The sequence below is a fragment of the Trichomonas vaginalis genome, chromosome I (assembly GCF_026262505.1).
Source record: "Trichomonas vaginalis G3 chromosome I, whole genome shotgun sequence".
Classification (NCBI taxonomy): Eukaryota; Parabasalia; order Trichomonadida; family Trichomonadidae; genus Trichomonas; species Trichomonas vaginalis.
The window spans coordinates 18,933,700-18,952,510 of record NC_067203.1 but is presented as its reverse complement, the minus strand read 5'-3'; the positions used below and the strand labels follow the sequence as shown (position 1 = coordinate 18,952,510).

General features: G+C 30.1%; 6 protein-coding genes and 4 pseudogenes across 10 annotated transcripts, besides 4 other annotated features; 5 read left to right on the top strand and 5 right to left on the bottom strand.

The window, feature by feature from the left end:
- Positions 1-3,542: part of a mobile genetic element that runs on past the window's edge.
- TVAGG3_1010720 lies at positions 314-2,627 on the top strand (annotated as a pseudogene). The gene has a single exon. A coding segment is annotated over exon 1 (2,314 nt).
- Positions 3,543-3,814: 272 nt separating the features above from the next.
- Positions 3,815-4,640, bottom strand: TVAGG3_1010700 (annotated as a pseudogene). The gene has a single exon. A coding segment is annotated over exon 1 (826 nt).
- A 37-nt stretch (positions 4,641-4,677) lies between these two features.
- TVAGG3_1010690 lies at positions 4,678-5,225 on the bottom strand (annotated as a pseudogene). The gene has a single exon. A coding segment is annotated over exon 1 (548 nt).
- A 1,059-nt stretch (positions 5,226-6,284) lies between these two features.
- TVAGG3_1010680 lies at positions 6,285-8,787 on the bottom strand (annotated as a pseudogene). The gene has a single exon. A coding segment is annotated over exon 1 (2,503 nt).
- Positions 8,788-9,540: 753 nt separating this feature from the next.
- Positions 9,541-10,029: a mobile genetic element.
- Positions 10,030-10,603: 574 nt separating this feature from the next.
- TVAGG3_1010660 (arfaptin homology (AH) domain/bar domain domain-containing protein) lies at positions 10,604-12,041 on the top strand (the record flags this gene model as incomplete). Its single annotated transcript, XM_001579123.2, has 1 exon — positions 10,631-11,842. The coding sequence occupies one exon, from the start codon at positions 10,631-10,633 to the stop codon at positions 11,840-11,842; it is 1,212 nt and encodes a 403-aa protein (XP_001579173.1).
- A 63-nt stretch (positions 12,042-12,104) lies between these two features.
- Positions 12,105-12,239: a mobile genetic element.
- A 139-nt stretch (positions 12,240-12,378) lies between these two features.
- TVAGG3_1010630 (uncharacterized protein) lies at positions 12,379-13,122 on the top strand (the record flags this gene model as incomplete). Its single annotated transcript, XM_001579122.1, has 1 exon — positions 12,379-13,122. One exon carries the CDS (start codon positions 12,379-12,381, stop codon positions 13,120-13,122), a length of 744 nt encoding a protein of 247 aa, XP_001579172.1.
- A 72-nt stretch (positions 13,123-13,194) lies between these two features.
- Positions 13,195-15,095, bottom strand: TVAGG3_1010620 (uncharacterized protein; the record flags this gene model as incomplete). The annotated part of the gene is made up of 1 exon (XM_001579121.1): positions 14,267-14,845. One exon carries the CDS (start codon positions 14,843-14,845, stop codon positions 14,267-14,269), a length of 579 nt encoding a protein of 192 aa, XP_001579171.1.
- A 549-nt stretch (positions 15,096-15,644) lies between these two features.
- On the top strand, positions 15,645-16,568 carry TVAGG3_1010610 (SNAP receptor protein; the record flags this gene model as incomplete). The annotated part of the gene is made up of 1 exon (XM_001579120.2): positions 15,645-16,355. One exon carries the CDS (start codon positions 15,645-15,647, stop codon positions 16,353-16,355), a length of 711 nt encoding a protein of 236 aa, XP_001579170.1.
- Positions 16,569-16,601: 33 nt separating this feature from the next.
- Positions 16,602-16,741: a mobile genetic element.
- Positions 16,742-16,772: 31 nt separating this feature from the next.
- TVAGG3_1010590 (uncharacterized protein) lies at positions 16,773-17,542 on the top strand (the record flags this gene model as incomplete). The annotated part of the gene is made up of 1 exon (XM_001579119.2): positions 16,773-17,480. One exon carries the CDS (start codon positions 16,773-16,775, stop codon positions 17,478-17,480), a length of 708 nt encoding a protein of 235 aa, XP_001579169.1.
- A 302-nt stretch (positions 17,543-17,844) lies between these two features.
- Positions 17,845-18,303, bottom strand: TVAGG3_1010580 (uncharacterized protein; the record flags this gene model as incomplete). The annotated part of the gene is made up of 1 exon (XM_001579118.1): positions 17,845-18,303. The coding sequence occupies one exon, from the start codon at positions 18,301-18,303 to the stop codon at positions 17,845-17,847; it is 459 nt and encodes a 152-aa protein (XP_001579168.1).
- Positions 18,304-18,811: the final 508 nt, after the last annotated feature.

Here is an 18,811-nt window from a genome sequence, read left to right as displayed (position 1 = left end):
AATGGATGAACTGCAGAAAAGAAGTTAAAAGTTTGGGGTCGTTTTGTACAAAAATATTGTGAGTAAATGAACCATTTATTTTTGTCATAAACGACCAAAAATATATTTTATCGTTAATGGTTTTTAGGTTATTCAATAATTAATTATTTTTGAATAACTGAAGGTGTCACTACGTCACCATGTGTCACTCGGTTAATTAACTTCTTTTAAAAAGTGTGACAACATGACATTTTGACAACAGTCCTGGAAATTTGATGCAGTCCAAAAATAAAGTTAGTTTTAAAATTATTTTTATTTTTTTATTCCTATATAAATGACAGCAACAAACAACAACAGCAACTATATCGTTTCTGATGAAAAAGTTATTGATTCATTAGCTGAGGAATTAGTTGTGGCAGAAACTAAAACCCTCAACGAAAGAATTGGTGAAAACAAGATTGATTTACATAACTACCTCAAACACGATGGAGGAAGAGGAAGGAAAACTGGTACAGCTTTATTAGTAAATAAAATTTCAAATTTAACGATTATAGATGTTGATATCAATAAATCGTACAATGATGAACTTAAAGAAACAGTTAGAAAAGATATTTTATCAAAACTTTCGGATAAAGATGTTATCGTTAAAACCGCTTCAGGAGGTCTTCACATTTATTGCAACACTAATTTCTTCTATGCAGTTTCGAACAGAATGATTAAATGTTATTCCTGCAATGATTATGATATCGATATCATGACTTCAATGGATGATTCAAAACGTTCATTAGTGGTTATGGCTGATTCAAGAGTTCGCAAGAATGCAACAGAACCAATAAAAACATACTCATTCATTCGCGGAAGTTATGATTCAACATTAACTAGAACAGTGAATGATATATTAAATGATTTGAATATTAAGGTAAGAGTTGAACAAAAGAATGAAGAAATAAAGACTATCATGAATGAAAACAAAGATGTAAACATTGACGATAAACTTGCCCAGAGCATAGTTGATGGCATCAGTGATTTTGAAGTACATAATGATGGTGGAAACATGAATTTAGAAAAAGAAGTTACATTATTCACACTGTTTCAAGCTATTAATTCGTTACCTAATCATTTAATTAATGAAGCATACGATAACGTTTATAACTTCTGCAGCTTAACTGAAAATGCAAAAAGTAATTTTGAAAAAGCACGTAGTAGATATGCACATTTAATGACTTCTCCATTTGTTTTAGTGAAGATTCTAAAACTATATCAAAAGGAATATTATGATGAATATGTTTTACCTTTATTACGTAAGCCAAAAATAACATTTGATATAAAACTTGATGACTCGTTTTTGATAACAGATATTAGACGCAAGGCTGAAAATCATCAGTATAAAAACAGTTCTGAAGTAATTGAGGATTTATCACGTGTAATCCGTTGTTGTAGATTGTGGAAACAAATATTTCATTCAAAAGGACTATAATATCCACGACAAAATGAATCAAATATCATTCGTTCTTCAATCAAACATGAAAGAGTCACTTAAAATGATTAAATTATTTAAAGAAGAAGGTAAAACAATAACAGCATGGGACGTACTATTAAATCAATTGTCTTCATTAACCGTTAAGGGTGTTTGCTTTAAATCTGATTCCCCAGATGTTTTCTCAACGTTTCAAGGTTATAAATACAACGTTCTCGAAAAACCAGATTACTCAAAAATTGAGATGTTTATGAATTTCATTAAAGAAGCCATTTGTGATAATAATGATGAAGTGTATAAATACCTTCTCGGCTGGATTGCATCAATGATTCAACATCCTGGAATCAAGAATGAAACAGCAATTATTTTGAAAGGACTTCAGGGAACAGGTAAAAACAGATTTACAGACATTATTTCTGAACTTCTCGCTGGTTATTCATGTAAAAACATTACCGAAATAAGTGAGCTAACGGGTAATTTCAATTCAGTAGTTGAGAATAAAATGTTTCTTGTACTTAATGAACTCAAGAATGTAGGTGAAGACAGACTCGCAAACTTCAACGCTTTGAAATCAATTATTACGGATAATGAGATTAGAATTAATGAAAAGAATCAACCCAGAAGAACTGCTCAGAATGTTGCTAATTTCATTTTCGTAACTAACAACGTCTACCCTGTTAAAATTGAAGTTGGAGACAGAAGATACGTAGTTTTAAGAGTTAATGGTAAATTCAAGGGTCAATTTGATTACTTCAAGAATTTAATGGATTCATGCACTAAGGAATTTTATGATAATTTACTAACATATTTTATGCAATATGACCTTTCATCATTTAATGTACGAATCATACCGATGACTGAAGCCAAACAAGATTTAATTGAATTATCAACAAATCCTTTAGATGTATGGATAAATACACATTATGATGAATTGTGTGCAGGTATGACATGTAAAAATGCTCTATTCTGCAAACCATCAGACATGAAAGATAAGAATTTCCAAATGAGCATTAAAGATAAATGTGATAAGAAACAGAGAAGAATAGATGGTAAACAAACATGGTGTTATGTTTTGAAAGAAGAAATGAAAGGATTATATAAACAGGTTGAACCAAACGATAATGAGGATTCATTTACTGACGATGAAATACCTGTAAATGAAGCTTTATAAAGTATGATTTGAATTTATTTTTGCATTAATCCTGCTGTGTTGTCAAAATGTCATGTTGTCTCATTTTTTCAGAGGAGTTAATTAACCGAGTGACACATGGTGACGTAGTGACACCTTCAGTTATTCAAAAATGCTTCATAAGTGCCTTCCTCATTAATCCTGCTGTGTTGTCAAAATGTCATGTTGTCTCATTTTTTAAGAGAAGTTAATTAACCGAGTGACACATGGTGACGTAGTGACACCTTCAGTTATTCAAAAATAATTAATTATTGAATAACCTAAAAACCATTAACGATAAAATAACTGATAACAAAATTTTATTTTTATATAAATGGATACCCCACAAGCTCAAAATTTACCACGAATCATAACAAGGGAGGAAATGATAAAAATGATGCAAGAACTAATTAAAAACAACAAACCACGAAAACCGAGAAGATGCGGTTATGCAGTAATGATGGAAAGAAGATGAGGAATAAAAATTAAATTTGGATTGAGTTTAAAAATTCATCTTTATTAAATTCATCTCTTCCAATCAATTTATTTATTCTATTAAATTCTTTTATTTTGCTTCACTCAGTTTAAGGATTGAACGGTAAGTTTCTAATTTTTCGATTATTTCTTTCCTCTCTTTATCGTTTTCAGCCCCACCGCATTGCGGCTTCTTTTTGTAATAGCATATTTTTGATTTAATTCTGTTTAGTTTCTTTTTATATTCATTGTCTGGACTCTTGGCTGCTTTGTTGTCACTCATTTCTTACGAAATAAAAAAAATTAAATATTATTTAAATATAATGGAGTAATAAAATAAATCGGAATTTCTATTAATTTATTGTCAACTTCAACTAATGCATTGCCGTTAATATATCTAACAAATTCAGCTATTGTGTCAAATCTTCGTCTTCTTTTTGTAATAGCATATTTTTGATTTAATTCTGTTTAGTTTCTTTTTATATTCATTGTCTGGACTCTTGGCTGCTTTGTTGTCACTCATTTCTTACGAAATAAAAAAAATTAAATATTATTTAAATATAATGGAGTAATAAAATAAATCGGAATTTCTATTAATTTATTGTCAACTTCAACTAATGCATTGCCGTTAATATATCTAACAAATTCAGCTATTGTGTCAAATCTTCGTCTTCTTTTTGTCATTGATTTATCAGTTTTTCCATAATCGAGATGAATCAAAACTTTATCCCTTGTTTAAAATTCATGAGCCCCGAATTAATTTGTTCACGTTTAACATCATTCAACCTTTCCATTTGCTTTCTAATATATTCCCATTCTTTTGAAATATCATTTTTCATTTCCACTGGTTTCATGTTTATAGTTCTATGCCATGTATTATTGTAATAATATACTAACTGCTGTATGATGGAGTCATGATTTCCATCCCAGTATATCTGACCGTTAACCCCTAACGCATCTCTAAGAGTTCTCATTACCGCATCAACTATTTTATTATGAAACGTATATGGAGAGGATGAAAAGTAAAAATTAATTTGTGGGAAATAATGAGCCATAGCTGCCTGAAATCCTTTATCACCATCACCCCTGATATTATCTACTCTTTCATGATCTAGTAAGTATTGAATAGCTCTTCTTGTTTCCTGTTCTGTTTCCCTTTCACTGGAATGCAATATAAATATCTAGTGTTAATGTTAATGGCAAATAAATAAGTAACGTTTCCTTTTGAATATTCTAAATGATCGATTTCGTATGAATATGGATATGGAGCAAATGAAGGGCGACTAAATTTTTCCTTTAACGGTTGAATTTTCGGGTCAATTGGCTTATTTAATATCTTGAAATCCTTTTTAAAATCTTTTTGTTTCTTTAATGTTTGAAATGGATATAATAAAGTGAATGATGAAGGATTAACTGAAGGAGGAGGTACTGTCGTTGGAGGTTTGGTATTGCAAGTGGTTTAATTTTATCTGCTTTGATTTTGGATGATGAAGTTTTGGATTTCATTCCTCCCTTCATTAATTCTGGATGTATTCTATTCATTTGTTTTAAATATGCTGTATATAAAGGTTTGATATACTTTCCCGCTTCGAGTTTATGTTGAAGGATGAATTCCAAAAGTTGATCTTCATTTAAAAGTCGGGCTGAATATGGTTTAACTAATGAATCATAAATTAAAGCTTGTGCTTCATTTATGGTCTGAAGGGCCTGGGCGTTTTGCACCTTTGGCTGTTGAACATTTGCTACTTTCTCTTTTGGTGTTGTTTTCGGCTTTTTCTTCTTTTGTTTTTGTTCCTTTGGCTTTTGCGGCTCAGGATTATATAATTTAAATATCAATTCAATATCTTCTTCTGTTAATACTTTATTTTTGAAATCTTTCAACTGTTTAAGTTGTGATTTAGTTTTTCCTTTGTATATTCATTATTTTTAATTTTGTCTTTATTACAGAAATTATTTATCATGATATTTCAAAATTTCATTTTTATAATACGGATAATAATAACCCATATCATCACCCGTTATATTGTTATTATGTTTTTGGAGATATGATTTTAATTCATAATAATTAAGAAAATTTTGATTAAATACTAAATCATCAATTAAATTTTCTAAATCTGCGTTATCCATTTATATAAAAATAAAATAAATGTTTTAAGGGTGCCCACCTCTTTGAATCATAGTATCAAAACCATCATTAACGGTTCCTTTTGTCTCTTCTGTGGCATTTTATTAAAAATAAAATTTTAAATTGTATTAAATAAATGGCATACAACATCCATTTTCACAAACATACAACCTTAGTGTGTGCTCCTGTTAATGCAGTCTTACCGATTGTTAAGCGAGTCATTGACCCGTTTTTAAGTTGTAAATTAATATTCTGACCATCAATATCACTTTATCATTATTATATCCAAATAATTTTAGGTGTTAATTGTTTATTTTGTCGTAAACTAACACCTTTCATTTTTTGTGCAATCTTTTTAAAATCACTTCCATCAATTGAACCGTTGAATGATGTATAACACTTAGGGCATAAAGCAACCATGTTATCACCTTGTTTCTCAATTGCTAAACCCAATAACTTCTTCTCATGTGCTTTTTCTTCAGCTTTATTCTTTAATTTAGGTTTAAATTTCTCATCAAAACAGAAGAAATCAAATGGTGCGAATTTGAAAATGTTTTTATCATAAAATTGTTTATCGGTAACAATTGCTTGAAATGCTTGAGTGTTAGGAAGATTTGGGTCGCCAGCGATTGCCCAATAAGATGAATCAGTATCACCTTCAATGAAATGAAAACGATTAACATTCAAGCATTTATACATAAAATCATAAATGAAAACCACCAGTATTTAGCATTATCTAAAGTGAAGAATGCCTCTTGTAAACATGTATCACATCTATAAAATCTATCTTTAAGCATCACTTGATATGTATCTTCACCTATTTCTCTTATGTTTTTAAACTTATTTGACATACATGCAACGCGTGCCTTCTGTGCATTCATTATTTTAGTCTTTGCGTAATTTTGCGTATTCATTGCATCGTAACCATATGATCCATTAAGTGAAATCTTGCAAAATAAACTTTTTCCTTTATTTCCTTCTAATTCAGCCTTTTGTCTTTCGTTCATAAATTCGTTCGCAAATTCATTAAAACAAGTGTTTTTAGTAAATGTTAAAATTGATTAAATATCATCGATGATAAAATGAAATCTGTCTATTAGATACCAAAGATAATAAGAAGAAAATGGTTGATATTGGTTGTGTGTTGATGCTAACTGAGTTAATTTCCTCTGTTTCTGGTCAACTGGTAGATTGTTTGATTTCATGTAATTATACATAAAACTGCCAATTGTTTTTTCATCTGTGATAATATCTAAGTTTCTTATTATCGGTAAAAAGTTTATGTAATCATTAATGTATTTTTCATCAATGTGACCCTTTACTTCAGCCACAAATAAAGTATTTTTTTTTCTAATAATTCCCAGTGCTTTTGCTTTCTTTGTTGCTGTATCACAAATGATAACACCATTCAATCTTCCCGGCATATACATTTTATGGTCAGTATATTGAATGAAATCATGAGGATTAGATGAAAATGATGAAGGATATAATGAATTAAAATCAACACCAACGAAATGAGTCATAATGTTGGTGGTGTCCTCATTTGATACAGTTTTAGTTTCTGGATTATATGCAAGTTTATTAATGTGCGTGATTCCTTTAAGATTTACTCTATGTTGAACATTTGATAAACCACCAGTAATTCCATTACGGAGAATGTGATAAGCTTCAACTGAATCTAAAGTCATTGGTAAATTATTTTTTAATGCATAATTTCTTAAATTGATTCTTAAACGTTGAAACATCTTCATCTTTATTTGATTTTACGACATTGCAATAACAACACATTAACTGACAATTTTCTTTGGTATGTGGTTTTTCATTATCGATTCTATCTAATGTTGTTTATTAGCATATGTAAACGCTTACCACACATTTTGCATTTAGATGAAAGGATTAATCGTGATAGTATTGAAAATCATCCATTGAAACATTATTTTTAGTATCCCTTTCTGCTTTTTCATCTTGTTTCTTATATGATTCAATTTTATATTTCCAATACTTTTTCGTTAATTCAAAACTCGATTCTATCTCTTCCTCAGATATTTTTCATTAGGATTAAAGTCTTTATATGCTAAAGCGTAACGAATCATTGAAGCATTCGATGATAAAGAAAGATTATGAAGCATATCAATTTTATAAACAAATGTTTCTTCAATAATTTTATCGATTGGTCAATCATAATTTCAACATCTTTATTGCAATAATGAATAAAATATTCTAATCTATTCTTAAAATTTTTAGCATCATTGAGATATATTTGATAATCACTATCTGATATAGTTTCTTGGGTTAATGCTGAATAAAATGAATCTTTCGTGAATGGTTCCTCTCTTATATAATTCTTCTTCGTAATTTTCCCATGTGATGAATTGATAAGGGAAAAAGGATTTAACACGTGATTTATTGTTTCCGAATCTTGAGTGAATTGGTCTAATGTCCCACCCGCTATATAATTTCTGATGTCAATAAATCTCAATTCATATGGAACGTTTGTTTTCTTTACAATGATTTGCTAAATTGTTGAAGATGAACCCAGCAATTGATTTTATTTTCCATTTTGCAGTGTTTAAATCATGAAGAATTAAATTTAAATCAAAACTTTCCCGAATTAAAACACTATGATATTCACTTTATTGAATTCCTCATCTAGAAGTTCTTTAAATGCTTCCTTCTGTTTTTCATTTAATGTATGAGACAAAGTCCCCGCCGTTTGCGACTTCAATAATTCATTGTATTGACTCATATTTGATTCAACAACTAATGAACAGGTTGAAAATAAAAACTCAATCCAATCAGAAATAAAAGAATCACTCGAAGTTAAGCAAAAATTCCTCGTATATGTTTTATCATTTAATTTAACCGTTGATGATACCATGAATGGTTTTAAGTAAGCGTTCAAAGTTGCACACTCAGAAAGTTGTAATTCTTCTTTAGTCTCTAATGTTTCAAAGTCAAAAGTAATATAATATCTTGTCGGTTTATAATATTTCTGCAAATTGTGAGCTAATAACCACTGATATATCTTCTGTTTCGTAATATGTGGTGCATATGGTTGCTGGTCTTTTGCAACTGAACGTCTTGAATTAATCTTCCATTATTTTCTTTACATTTCTCACAATGCTTTAAAAATCTTCTTTGGTTTTTCCTTTCTGGATCATCACGGATAGAATAAACTTCTTCTTTACAATATGGACAAACTTTATAGCCGGTGAGTGCTTCAACGTCTGTTATTCTGTCAGCGTGAAGTTTTCCACATGGACTCTGTGTTAATAAAATATTTACTGTTTCAAATTCTGGATCTATCATTATTGATTCCACTAATGGAAAGTCTACCTTATTTATGTCCACGTCTTCTGGTTGAGGATCACAATAATAGAAATCAATATTAACATTTAACATTCTCGCTAATCTCTCACTTTCTGATGAAATGTCAAACCCTTCATATGCATCTATTGCTTCATTTAAATAGCTTCTACGAGTTTTAGGATTAACACCATCAGGAATGTTATAGAAGCGTTTAAATAACCTTCTACCTTCTGCTCTAATTTGATTATCATTCATTTTAGCTGTTCCGTTTTTGTTCATTTATGTAAGAATAAAAAATTAAAAAATAAATAAAAATAAAGTTTATTTTTTAAAGCCCATAAAATGAATTAAGAACACATAAATTTTTATCATCTGCGACGTGACGAATACATTTTAATTTACTCAAGAATGCGTACCCTGATACATTAAATCTAATTCCTGTCTTATTTAATTTCACAACTTTGAAAAGGAATGTATGAATAGCTATAAAATGATGAGAAGATGTTTTATGGGTTGCTTCCATTTTTTCTGAAATAAATGAATAAATATAATGTTTATAAGTTTTCATATCTTTTATATTCTTAATAACGAATGGTATAGACCTTTCCACTTCATCTTCCTTCGGTGCTGTTCTTTCATATGAAACATTATTAGTATCTTCAACAATGAAACCACAATCACATAAAATTTTATATGTTCCAATGGTTTCTTTTGATATTTTATCTAATAAATCAAAAACTTTATCAACACCTGTGCATTTATTTAAATAATAATTTGTGTAAATATCATGATCTTCTTTCTTAATCGTATTAGTTGCATATGTCACGTTTTTAAGAGCTTTTTTGAATTTCTCAGAATCGAGAGGTGGTGAAAGTAGGATACAGGGGTATTCTTCATTATCAATAAATTGTAACTTATGTTTACGAATAAATTTAGTACCTTCTTCTGAAAGTGTTTCGTCTATTTCACCATCTAATAAATTTTGTGTTGATTCTGAGACATAATTTTTATATCTTTCTTCATGAGATTTCTGTACTTCTGATTCTGAAGCTGGGATATTCATTAAACCCTCTACTTCATTTTCATTATATTTTTCAACTTCTCTTAATTCCTTAATTTTTTCATCTATTTCATCTCTTATTTTTTCCAGTCTTTCAATTTCATCGTATTCATCATCTTTAATTCGTTCTTCATAATATTCGGGGAAAACATCAGGTTCTTTAGGTTTTTCTTCTTCAGATGTGGGATATAAGAAATTTATAACATCATCTTTATTCATTTTTCCATCATAATCTAAATCATTTAATAACTCCGCGAATTTTTTACAATTTCTTAAATAATATTTATCAACTTCATAACCCACCTCCTCTAATATATCCTTTATTTCCTCGTTTGTGAATCCTAATTTTTTAACGTTGTTAGTTTTGACGCTCATTTCATACAAAATAAAAAAATAAAATAATAAACATAACTAAGTTTTAATTTTTCGTAAGAAGTTTAACCCATTCAGGATTTAAATGATGTTTAATTAATCGCGGAATATCTGACATCATCTATATATAGCTTCTTTTATAAAAGATAAAAAATAAATTATTTTAAAATTAACTTTAATTTTTTTAATGATTTATAAATAAATATATTTTAATGCATCGTCTATATATAGATGTAACAAAAAAAGTCACAAAACCCGTCATATCCTACTACTAATTTCTCAAAAAACATGATAACTTGATATTTGTAAATATCATACTTTATAACGTAAATAAGAACTTGACCTATTAAGAAAAGCAGTAATGAAAAGAAAATCTGAAATTCATAAAAATTACAAGTTTCTGATGACAATTAGCTTAATTAAACCAGGTACAAGATTATATAATTGTATTTTCTATCCAATTATCCATATAATATCTTATCCAGAAAAAATAACTTGATCAATACCAAATGATTTTTTAACTAGTAAATAAAGTATTTTCTTTACACACACATTGTATATCATAGTTTTTTTTTTGGTTTCGCAAAACATCCAAAAACAAATATGCTATAAAAGTGACAATTTTAGCAAAACGAAACCCTTAAATAAAATGTCATTTTTTATTTCATGGAGCGGAGAAAAGTTGATGAAAATCCTTACCATGAAATGATAAAAAGGATTCTTAGATCCACAGAAAGGAGAGCTTCCGATACTAAGGATCTTTTAGATATGTTTACAGAGCTAGTTGCATCAATTTCAAAAATTATCGAACAAGTTAATAAAGTTAATTCGGATTACAGCTTTATTACGAGCAGAGAAAATACCACCACATTCTTTAAAGAATTTATTCAATACATTTCCGAAAATGTCATCGATATTCATGGATTAAATAATTTTAAACTTGCGATTATTGAATCAATAAATTCTCCACTTAGCAACTTTTATACTAGAGCACAAGAAAAATGCCGCGCGTTTCAAATGTCTTTTAATCAAGCCGAAATTGCTTTAGATATTGGCGAAGGACAGTACAAAAAAGCATATCAAGAATACGAAGCTGCATGTGCTGAACTTGAAGCAGAATTAGATCCATACAAATCGGAGCAATTAATTCAAAAATGCCAAAGAGAAGAAATCGCTGCATTAAATGCGTGCAAAACACTATCAAATGTCAGAAGAAGTTACTGTTTGGAAGTCGAAAAAGTGTTTTATTCATTCGAATTACTCGAAAAAGATTATTATAATTTAATTGACGCAACAATTGGTACTCTCAATAGTGTTATATCGAATCTCGCTACTATGTATATTACAAAGAGCGAATCCGCAGCAGAAAAGATTGAAAAAATAGTAGAAGAAGATGAAGATGAAGCAATCGTTGAAAACTTAAAGAGAGTTATATCGCACAACTGCGATACAGCTGTTAAGCAAGTAGAATTACAATTTAATATATTTGATTTACTTTCTCCAAAGATTGTTTACGAGAAAATGTTGAAATGTGAAGTTTGTGTAGCTGTGGAGCCATACGAAAATCCCCAAGAAGCTGGATTGGTGGTGGCTATTGGAGATCTTGTAGAAGTTCGTGAAAGGAACAAAAAATTTTTAACTGTTGAATTATTATCTAATGGCGTCGTTGGAAAAATAGAGCCATCATACTTTGGCCCTTCTTCATTTACTCGAACTATCTGTAAGCTCAAATCTGATTTTGGATACGCTTTAATTAACTACAGACCGGGATTTTACTTCTGTATTGTGAATGAATATCCAAACTGCTTCCGATGTAAGACACCTTCGGGTTCATTTGTTAATGTTCCAAAAAATTTAGTTGAATTAACTGTTGTGTAGATTAAATGGTTTTTATATATTGATATTAACATTTATTTCTTTGCATAGTAGAAAATCTATTTTTTATTTCTTATCTCTTTGATCAATTTTATTGGATTCAATTCATTTGAGCTCAAAAAGTGACACAATTAAAAAAATCATTTTGCTTAATTTTACTAATTATTGGATTTTGTTCCATTATCTTTGATCTAAAAATTTCATTTCACGATTCAATTTTTTTTGTAAAGTATTAAATTAACTTTTTTCTATAGGGTTAAGGATGCCTAAAGACGATAGACCACCCTCAGAAAAACACTGTTAAGGCTATTACATTGAGTACCTAGAGTCAATGTGATCCATATATTCAAGTTCAATAAGGTTATTTTTGTGATATTTACGTTATCGTCTATAAAGCACCCTTTAGACATTTAAATTTACTGGGCGGTTTTTGATTTTATCTTAATTATTGTATAATGGACTATTACAAAAACTAAACAAATTAAACTTAGTGTCATTTGTAAAGCTCTTAAAATAATTTATCATTTATTACTTTTCCCATGCATTCCATACTCGATAATTACCTTAATGTGTATGATAATTGTACTCAGATTCTAAACAGGCATTTCCTTTCGCATTTATATGATCATATTTCATCTATTCAAGAAATCATCAAATTCAATTGTAATAAATATCTATTCTGCGAAACTAGTTTTAGATCAATTTCATTTGCTGTAAATATTGATGATGAAAACTTCAATCAAATTGCATATATCTACATCAAGCACAAGAGAACCAATGTTTATGATATTATTTCTCTTAAACTTGAAACAGCTACAAAGCGTGATGACATTATTAACTTTTTAGTCACAGATTCCCAAGAAGAATTTCGAAAGCATAAATTTAAATATCTCGATGTTTTCTTGAATCACAAACTAAATATCCAAGTTGCGACTGTAGTACCATTATTTAACGCCATAATGAAAAATACTAGTCCGTACAAGGAAAAACATAGGCTATATTTTGTTTATACCCAAAAAACAGAAAAAAATTTCAATATGACTTTTATTGCCTTAGAACAAATCGACGAAAATGGTGAACGTGGGGAACCATTTTATTGCAATGCGACAAATATTTATAAACTTTCTGAAGTTAAATTTACACAATCTTGGATTCCTCTTAATAAATACGAATATTACCTCTATAGTTTCATTCAACCATATTTAGCAACAAATGAAGAAACAAAGACACATAAAAATTGCAAATATCAACAAATTCCAGATAATCATCTTAAAATTGATTAATAAATAACTCTTAATATTTTCAATTACCTAAAAATATTTAAAGTTATCTCTCTCTTTTTTTTAAAGAACTGGCAGGCGTGTTAACTTTTTTGTGATATAATTGTATATTGCGATTTTTCCTTTAAAAACTGTATCTCGCTGCCAAATTCTCTGTGATAAGGGAGACTGCTTATACAGGATGAAAGTCACTGACTCGTTCGTCAGTATAACGACTCTCAACATTGGACCGAATCTTTGCATCACATTCGCATCATTCAGGTTGAAGTATTTGAACATCGGTGATGGGACAACGATATCTCGAATCGATTCATATGCATTTGCAGATAAACAGATAGAAACATTTTCCATCGAGTGTGACGTTTCCTTATCATCTTACACATTCAAGAACTGCGTGAATCTGAAATCAGTTGGAATTCGTCACATCAAGCGGGATCTCACATCAACACCGAAGAAATTGATGTAGGCATCATCATTGAGCCAAGAGTACTACACAATACCAGAAGGTCTTTTCTCAGGATGTAAGTCTCTTTTGAGCCTAAGAATAAACATGAACATCAAAATTATAACTGATTACGCATTCATGAATTGTATCAAGCTCTCGTTCACGATCCCTCCGTCAGTCGTATACATCGGTGACAAGTCATTCATGAACTGCAGCATGGTCAAGAATATCCCATAGATCGTTGAGCACATATGGAATTTCTCATTCTACGGTTCCAATGTTGGCCGTGTCCTGATAATTAGCTTAGGAGCAACATATAGTGGATCTTCTGCTTTCACTAAGACTGATGTAAACTTGATATACTACTGCGGAACGAGAAACTTCTCTAATTTCTCTTCAGTGTTCGAACCTGGAGCTAAAGCGATCATTTCTGAATCTTACCCATCGAACATCCTTTGTGGTTCAGTTGTATATCACATCATTGCAAACTCATGCAAAGATGTAATGAAAAAAAACTTCAATCATGATAAATTTATAAAAAGAATAGAAAATATTGTGATTGCATTATCAACTCGCATTCTCAGTTCCACTAAAAATCTAGGTATTTGGTAACATCAGTTTATTTTTCTCGTAGGCATGCAGATATTGTAGAAAAATATTATTTATTATTCTAATATGATAGAAAACAGTGAAGTTTACAAATTATAGCACAAAAATTAAAATTACGGAGGTAACTACAACTAAATTAATGAGACCCGCAAGTTTTAGTTTTTCTGCAAAAGCTGGACGCTTTTTTCTAAGAGCGAAATATGCTATATAGCCTGCGAATGGGCATAATGAAGAAAGTGCCATTAGGTACCTGTCTGATTTTGGAATTCTATGATGCTCAATTTCTTCTGAATGTGTCTCTGAATTGAAAAGCTCGTCAATTGGGATATTTTCCGGTAATGGATGATCAAATTCCAGTACCTTGCCACTCTTTAGAATATAAACATATTTTTGCTGTAAATCTTCTCTTGGTGGAGGGAGATCATAACAAATTTCATGAAATACAACATCAGGAGCTGGTATAATGTAATTACATTCAATAGTTGTACATTCTTGTACATCATTATATGGATTGCAATGATTGATTTCAATTGGATCTTTAAATTGATAAAAAGAGGTAGAATTTTGTTCAATTCCTGAGTATATAGGCTGTGGAATTGTAATTGTATTTTCATGTGATTGTAAAAATATATTTTTCTCAAGGCAATCTATATCTAGAATGTCATCAATCATCTTGCATTAATGATTTTTTGATTAGTTATTCAAAATTTAAATCAACTCATAGAATTTTAAGTTCATTTGATAGGGTTTTAGAGGATAATTGAGAAGATTTGAATTTATCGAATTAAAATATTGCTTAACAATAGATACTTATATTATTTGATTTCCTGACATAAAATAATTTTACAATAAATTGGCAAGTGGAATTTATTATACTAGAAGGACGGTTGTCTTGCCTAAAATGTATACGAATGATTTTTATTATAAACCCCAAAATTCGATCAAAAAATTTCAGTTTATTTCAAAATAAAATCAGTTTGTAAAAATCTAAAATCTTTTCGTATATGATTTAATCTTTTTTTTGTAAAAGGTTCTTTTATAATTTTGAAAATCTATCTCAAATTTGATTTTCAAGCACAATAGTATATCATGCTTTAATTTTTGGATGAAGATGCTAGATTGGATTTGTATTTTCTGCTGAATTCTTTGTACTTCTCTTATGAAATAAAATACATTTGATTATCTCGAGTTTTGTGAAGAGTTTCTCTTATCCCTAACATAAATTCTGAACAGCATTTGGCTTTGCTTGATTATTTAGAAGGAATTAGTATTTTCACATCAAACATATTTAATCCATTAAAATTCCGTAATATTTCGTTCTAGAGTCATCTCCTCTTAACTCAAATCAACTTTCTAATGTATTTTCATTGGCTAAATCCGATATCTAATAAATGGGGAAATAAAAATCATTAAAAAGTGACAAATAAATTTTGACGATAAAAACTGACGGTTATGACAATTTTTCAAACATATGAATCAAGGAGAAGATCCATACTTCAGATTTCGTGATGAAGTAGATGAAGGCATTTCGAACTGTGAGCAGCAAACCCGTGAATGGGAAGTTCTCCGTTCGAGTGTACAGAGCCAGCAACGTGCAGATTGGGTAAAAAGCGAAATCCAGTCAAAGCTTGAACCAATCAGGAAACAAATTATCGACTTAGAGAAAATGAATGCAATGATTTTAGCAAATCCATCAAAATTCAAAAATATCACTCAACAAGAAGTTGATAATAGACGCGCCTTTATTTCAAAGTCAAGAGGAAGAATCTCCCAGATCGAGAGTCATCTCGCATCTCCTCCACCAGATACTCCAGAGATGAGAGCGGCTGCAAAGAGAGATCGCGTCGCAAGAGCTAAAATTGACGACCATCAACGTGCAATCGATTCTGAAATTCAAAACCAGCAAGTTCAGTTACAGCGCCAAGATGAAAATCTTGATATGATCGGAAATGAAGTTGCTCAAATTCGCGTTATTTCTAATCAAATTGGAGACGAACTTCGTGATCAGAACGATCGTCTTGATGCAGTCAATGACCATATGGATAGAACAGATAACAAAATCGAAACTGTTACTCAGAAAATGCAAAAATTGTTGTCTAGTAAGACAACATGGCTTTGGGTAGCTTGCTTTGTTCTTACAATCCTTCTCGCTGTAATTATGTTCCTCGCTTTCACTACGTAAGTTATTTTATTTTGATTTCTATATTTTTTATAAATATTTATTCTCTCTGATATATCCTTTCATACGTATTTCCTTCATATCCTATATTTCTTATTATGATTTCCGAAATTTCTCAAATTTATTTTTAAAGACCATGGGCCATGCTACAATTGTGTTACTTTTTACGAGCCGGCCACTATTTCGCAAATTTTTAATCACTTGTGAATAAAATTTTATTTGTTCAAAATCATTCATAATATTTTTAATGGTGCCCTAATAACGATAGACCACTCACAGAAAAACACTTTTAAAGCTATTATATTGAGTACTTAGAGTCAAGATGATCAATATATTCGAGTTCAATAAGATTATTTTTGTGATGTTTACGTTATCATCTATAAGGCACCCTTAAATTTTTATCACTTTTTAAAGTTTTTAATGGAATATAATCAACAATTAGCAGCAAAATATTCCGATTTTTTCCAATATGTTACCGATTTTGTAAATGCACATACTCCAGAACTCAAAGAAGATTTACGGCTTCTAAGAATGTATTCTGCCCCGCTCTTTCAAAAATATTTAGATATGGCAAATTTTACTAATAATATTTTTACTGTATGGAGAACTTTTAACGATACTTACTTACGATACATAAAACTATTTAAGCCAACAAAAGAAATTGTCGATAAATTTTACGAGTTGCGTGAATTATTGGAAAAAGAAATACTTAAATATTATCCAGCCTACGCGAATGATATGCAAAGATTGTCAGACTTCAAAAAGCTCGTTTTGGAATTCGAGAGAACACCAGAGAAGGATAGATCTTTATATTCGAAAATATTTGGTCAATGTTACATCCCATACAAGATATGCTCCGATAAAAGATTAGAAGAAAATTGTACTCCTTTACCCGAAGACACGTATGGTAAAGTTTTTGGTTTTCTCTTATATCTTCAGGGTCCAGTCGTTAAATTTAAAAGAGAACAAGAAGAAAAAGAAAAGAGAGAACAATGGAAACGCTATATAGAAGAGGCCAAGAAGAAAAAGAAATTGGAAGAGAGAAGAGATTTGCAAAGTGTTGAAATTGAACCATATCATAATGATTTTGATGGTCCAATAAGAAGGTTATACCAGCCACTTGTTTAAGATAATATTGACCATGTACACTAACATGTAAGCGGAGTACGATTCGCCGCTGGATCAGCCTCTCCAGTAATTATAGTAGTTTGAAGACGAATAAGTGGATATTTCGGACTCTCCGCCGAAGATATCGTCAATGGCGGACTCCCTGATCGTCCTGGAAACGATTGAATCGTTGAATTTGTACCATTGATCTTCGGCTGAAGGTCTTATGAAGGTGTAATAGTGTCCGAAGGTGGCAGAGTGTTGTGAAAGACAATAATTTATAATTTAAAAAATAGCAATAAAAAGCTTTGTATTTGTAATTAAAATTAACATGGTTTACAAACAATTTGGATATCAAATAAAAATCATATTATATTTTTGTAATTCAAAAGCAACAATGAATAGAATTGAATTCTTTCATTACCAATTGGGCGTGCTTTTCCTCTGTGAGCTCGCCATTTGAGTATGCGACAAGAGTATCCCACATTGCATTTTTAATTGCAGTTTTATGCAATTGTAAGTTACTTTGAGCATATTTTCGAGGTGTACATTTCCCACATTTATCTGCTTCGATCGTATATAAAAATTTTTGCCATGGAAGTTTTCCAAATTTTCTGATAAAGTTTTCTAGATATTCGTACAGTCTATATTTTCTTCCATTTAGGTAAGTCAGATGGTCTCTGGCTTCGTCAGTTAAAGGATATTTTGTAACATTACGAGAATGAAGAGTTGATGAGCAAACAACAAACTCAGCAAAGTAATGCTTTGGTCTACTTCGAAGTGGCAAAAACGAATTTGGTTTTCCCATGTGACCAAATAGATCTACTGTAAGATGTAGGAGCATTCCTAGATCAAACCAATAGATATTGTCAGACTTTTGAGTATCTTCAAGTAATAGGCTTTTGACGTTATTTAGATTATGATATTTTTTTCGTGGAAGAGAATCAATATAAATATTTCCCAAAACAAAATTATAAAACTGATCATATGATAGATTCGGTAAAAATTCTTGAGCAAATTCTTCAGCACATGTTTGATGAAAAACGGGTCCCCAAGAATGAGCAAAAACTAATAAATTAAAAAACATTATAAAAAGTGTCAAAATCTGATTAAAGTTACTCTTAAACACACCAATAAACCTGTATGACTATACCATTTAATCCATGTGAATATAAACATTTAAATTCTATGTTCATTTCTTTATTCTCTTTGAATTCTGCCCCGAATGGAGCTGGAAGATTGAAACTATACAAGAGAGAGTATGTATTCAGTCCAACAAATCATTTCATTGATATAATATCGAGATATTTCAATCAGAAATGAAAGAAACAAAATTTTGATATGAAAAGTGA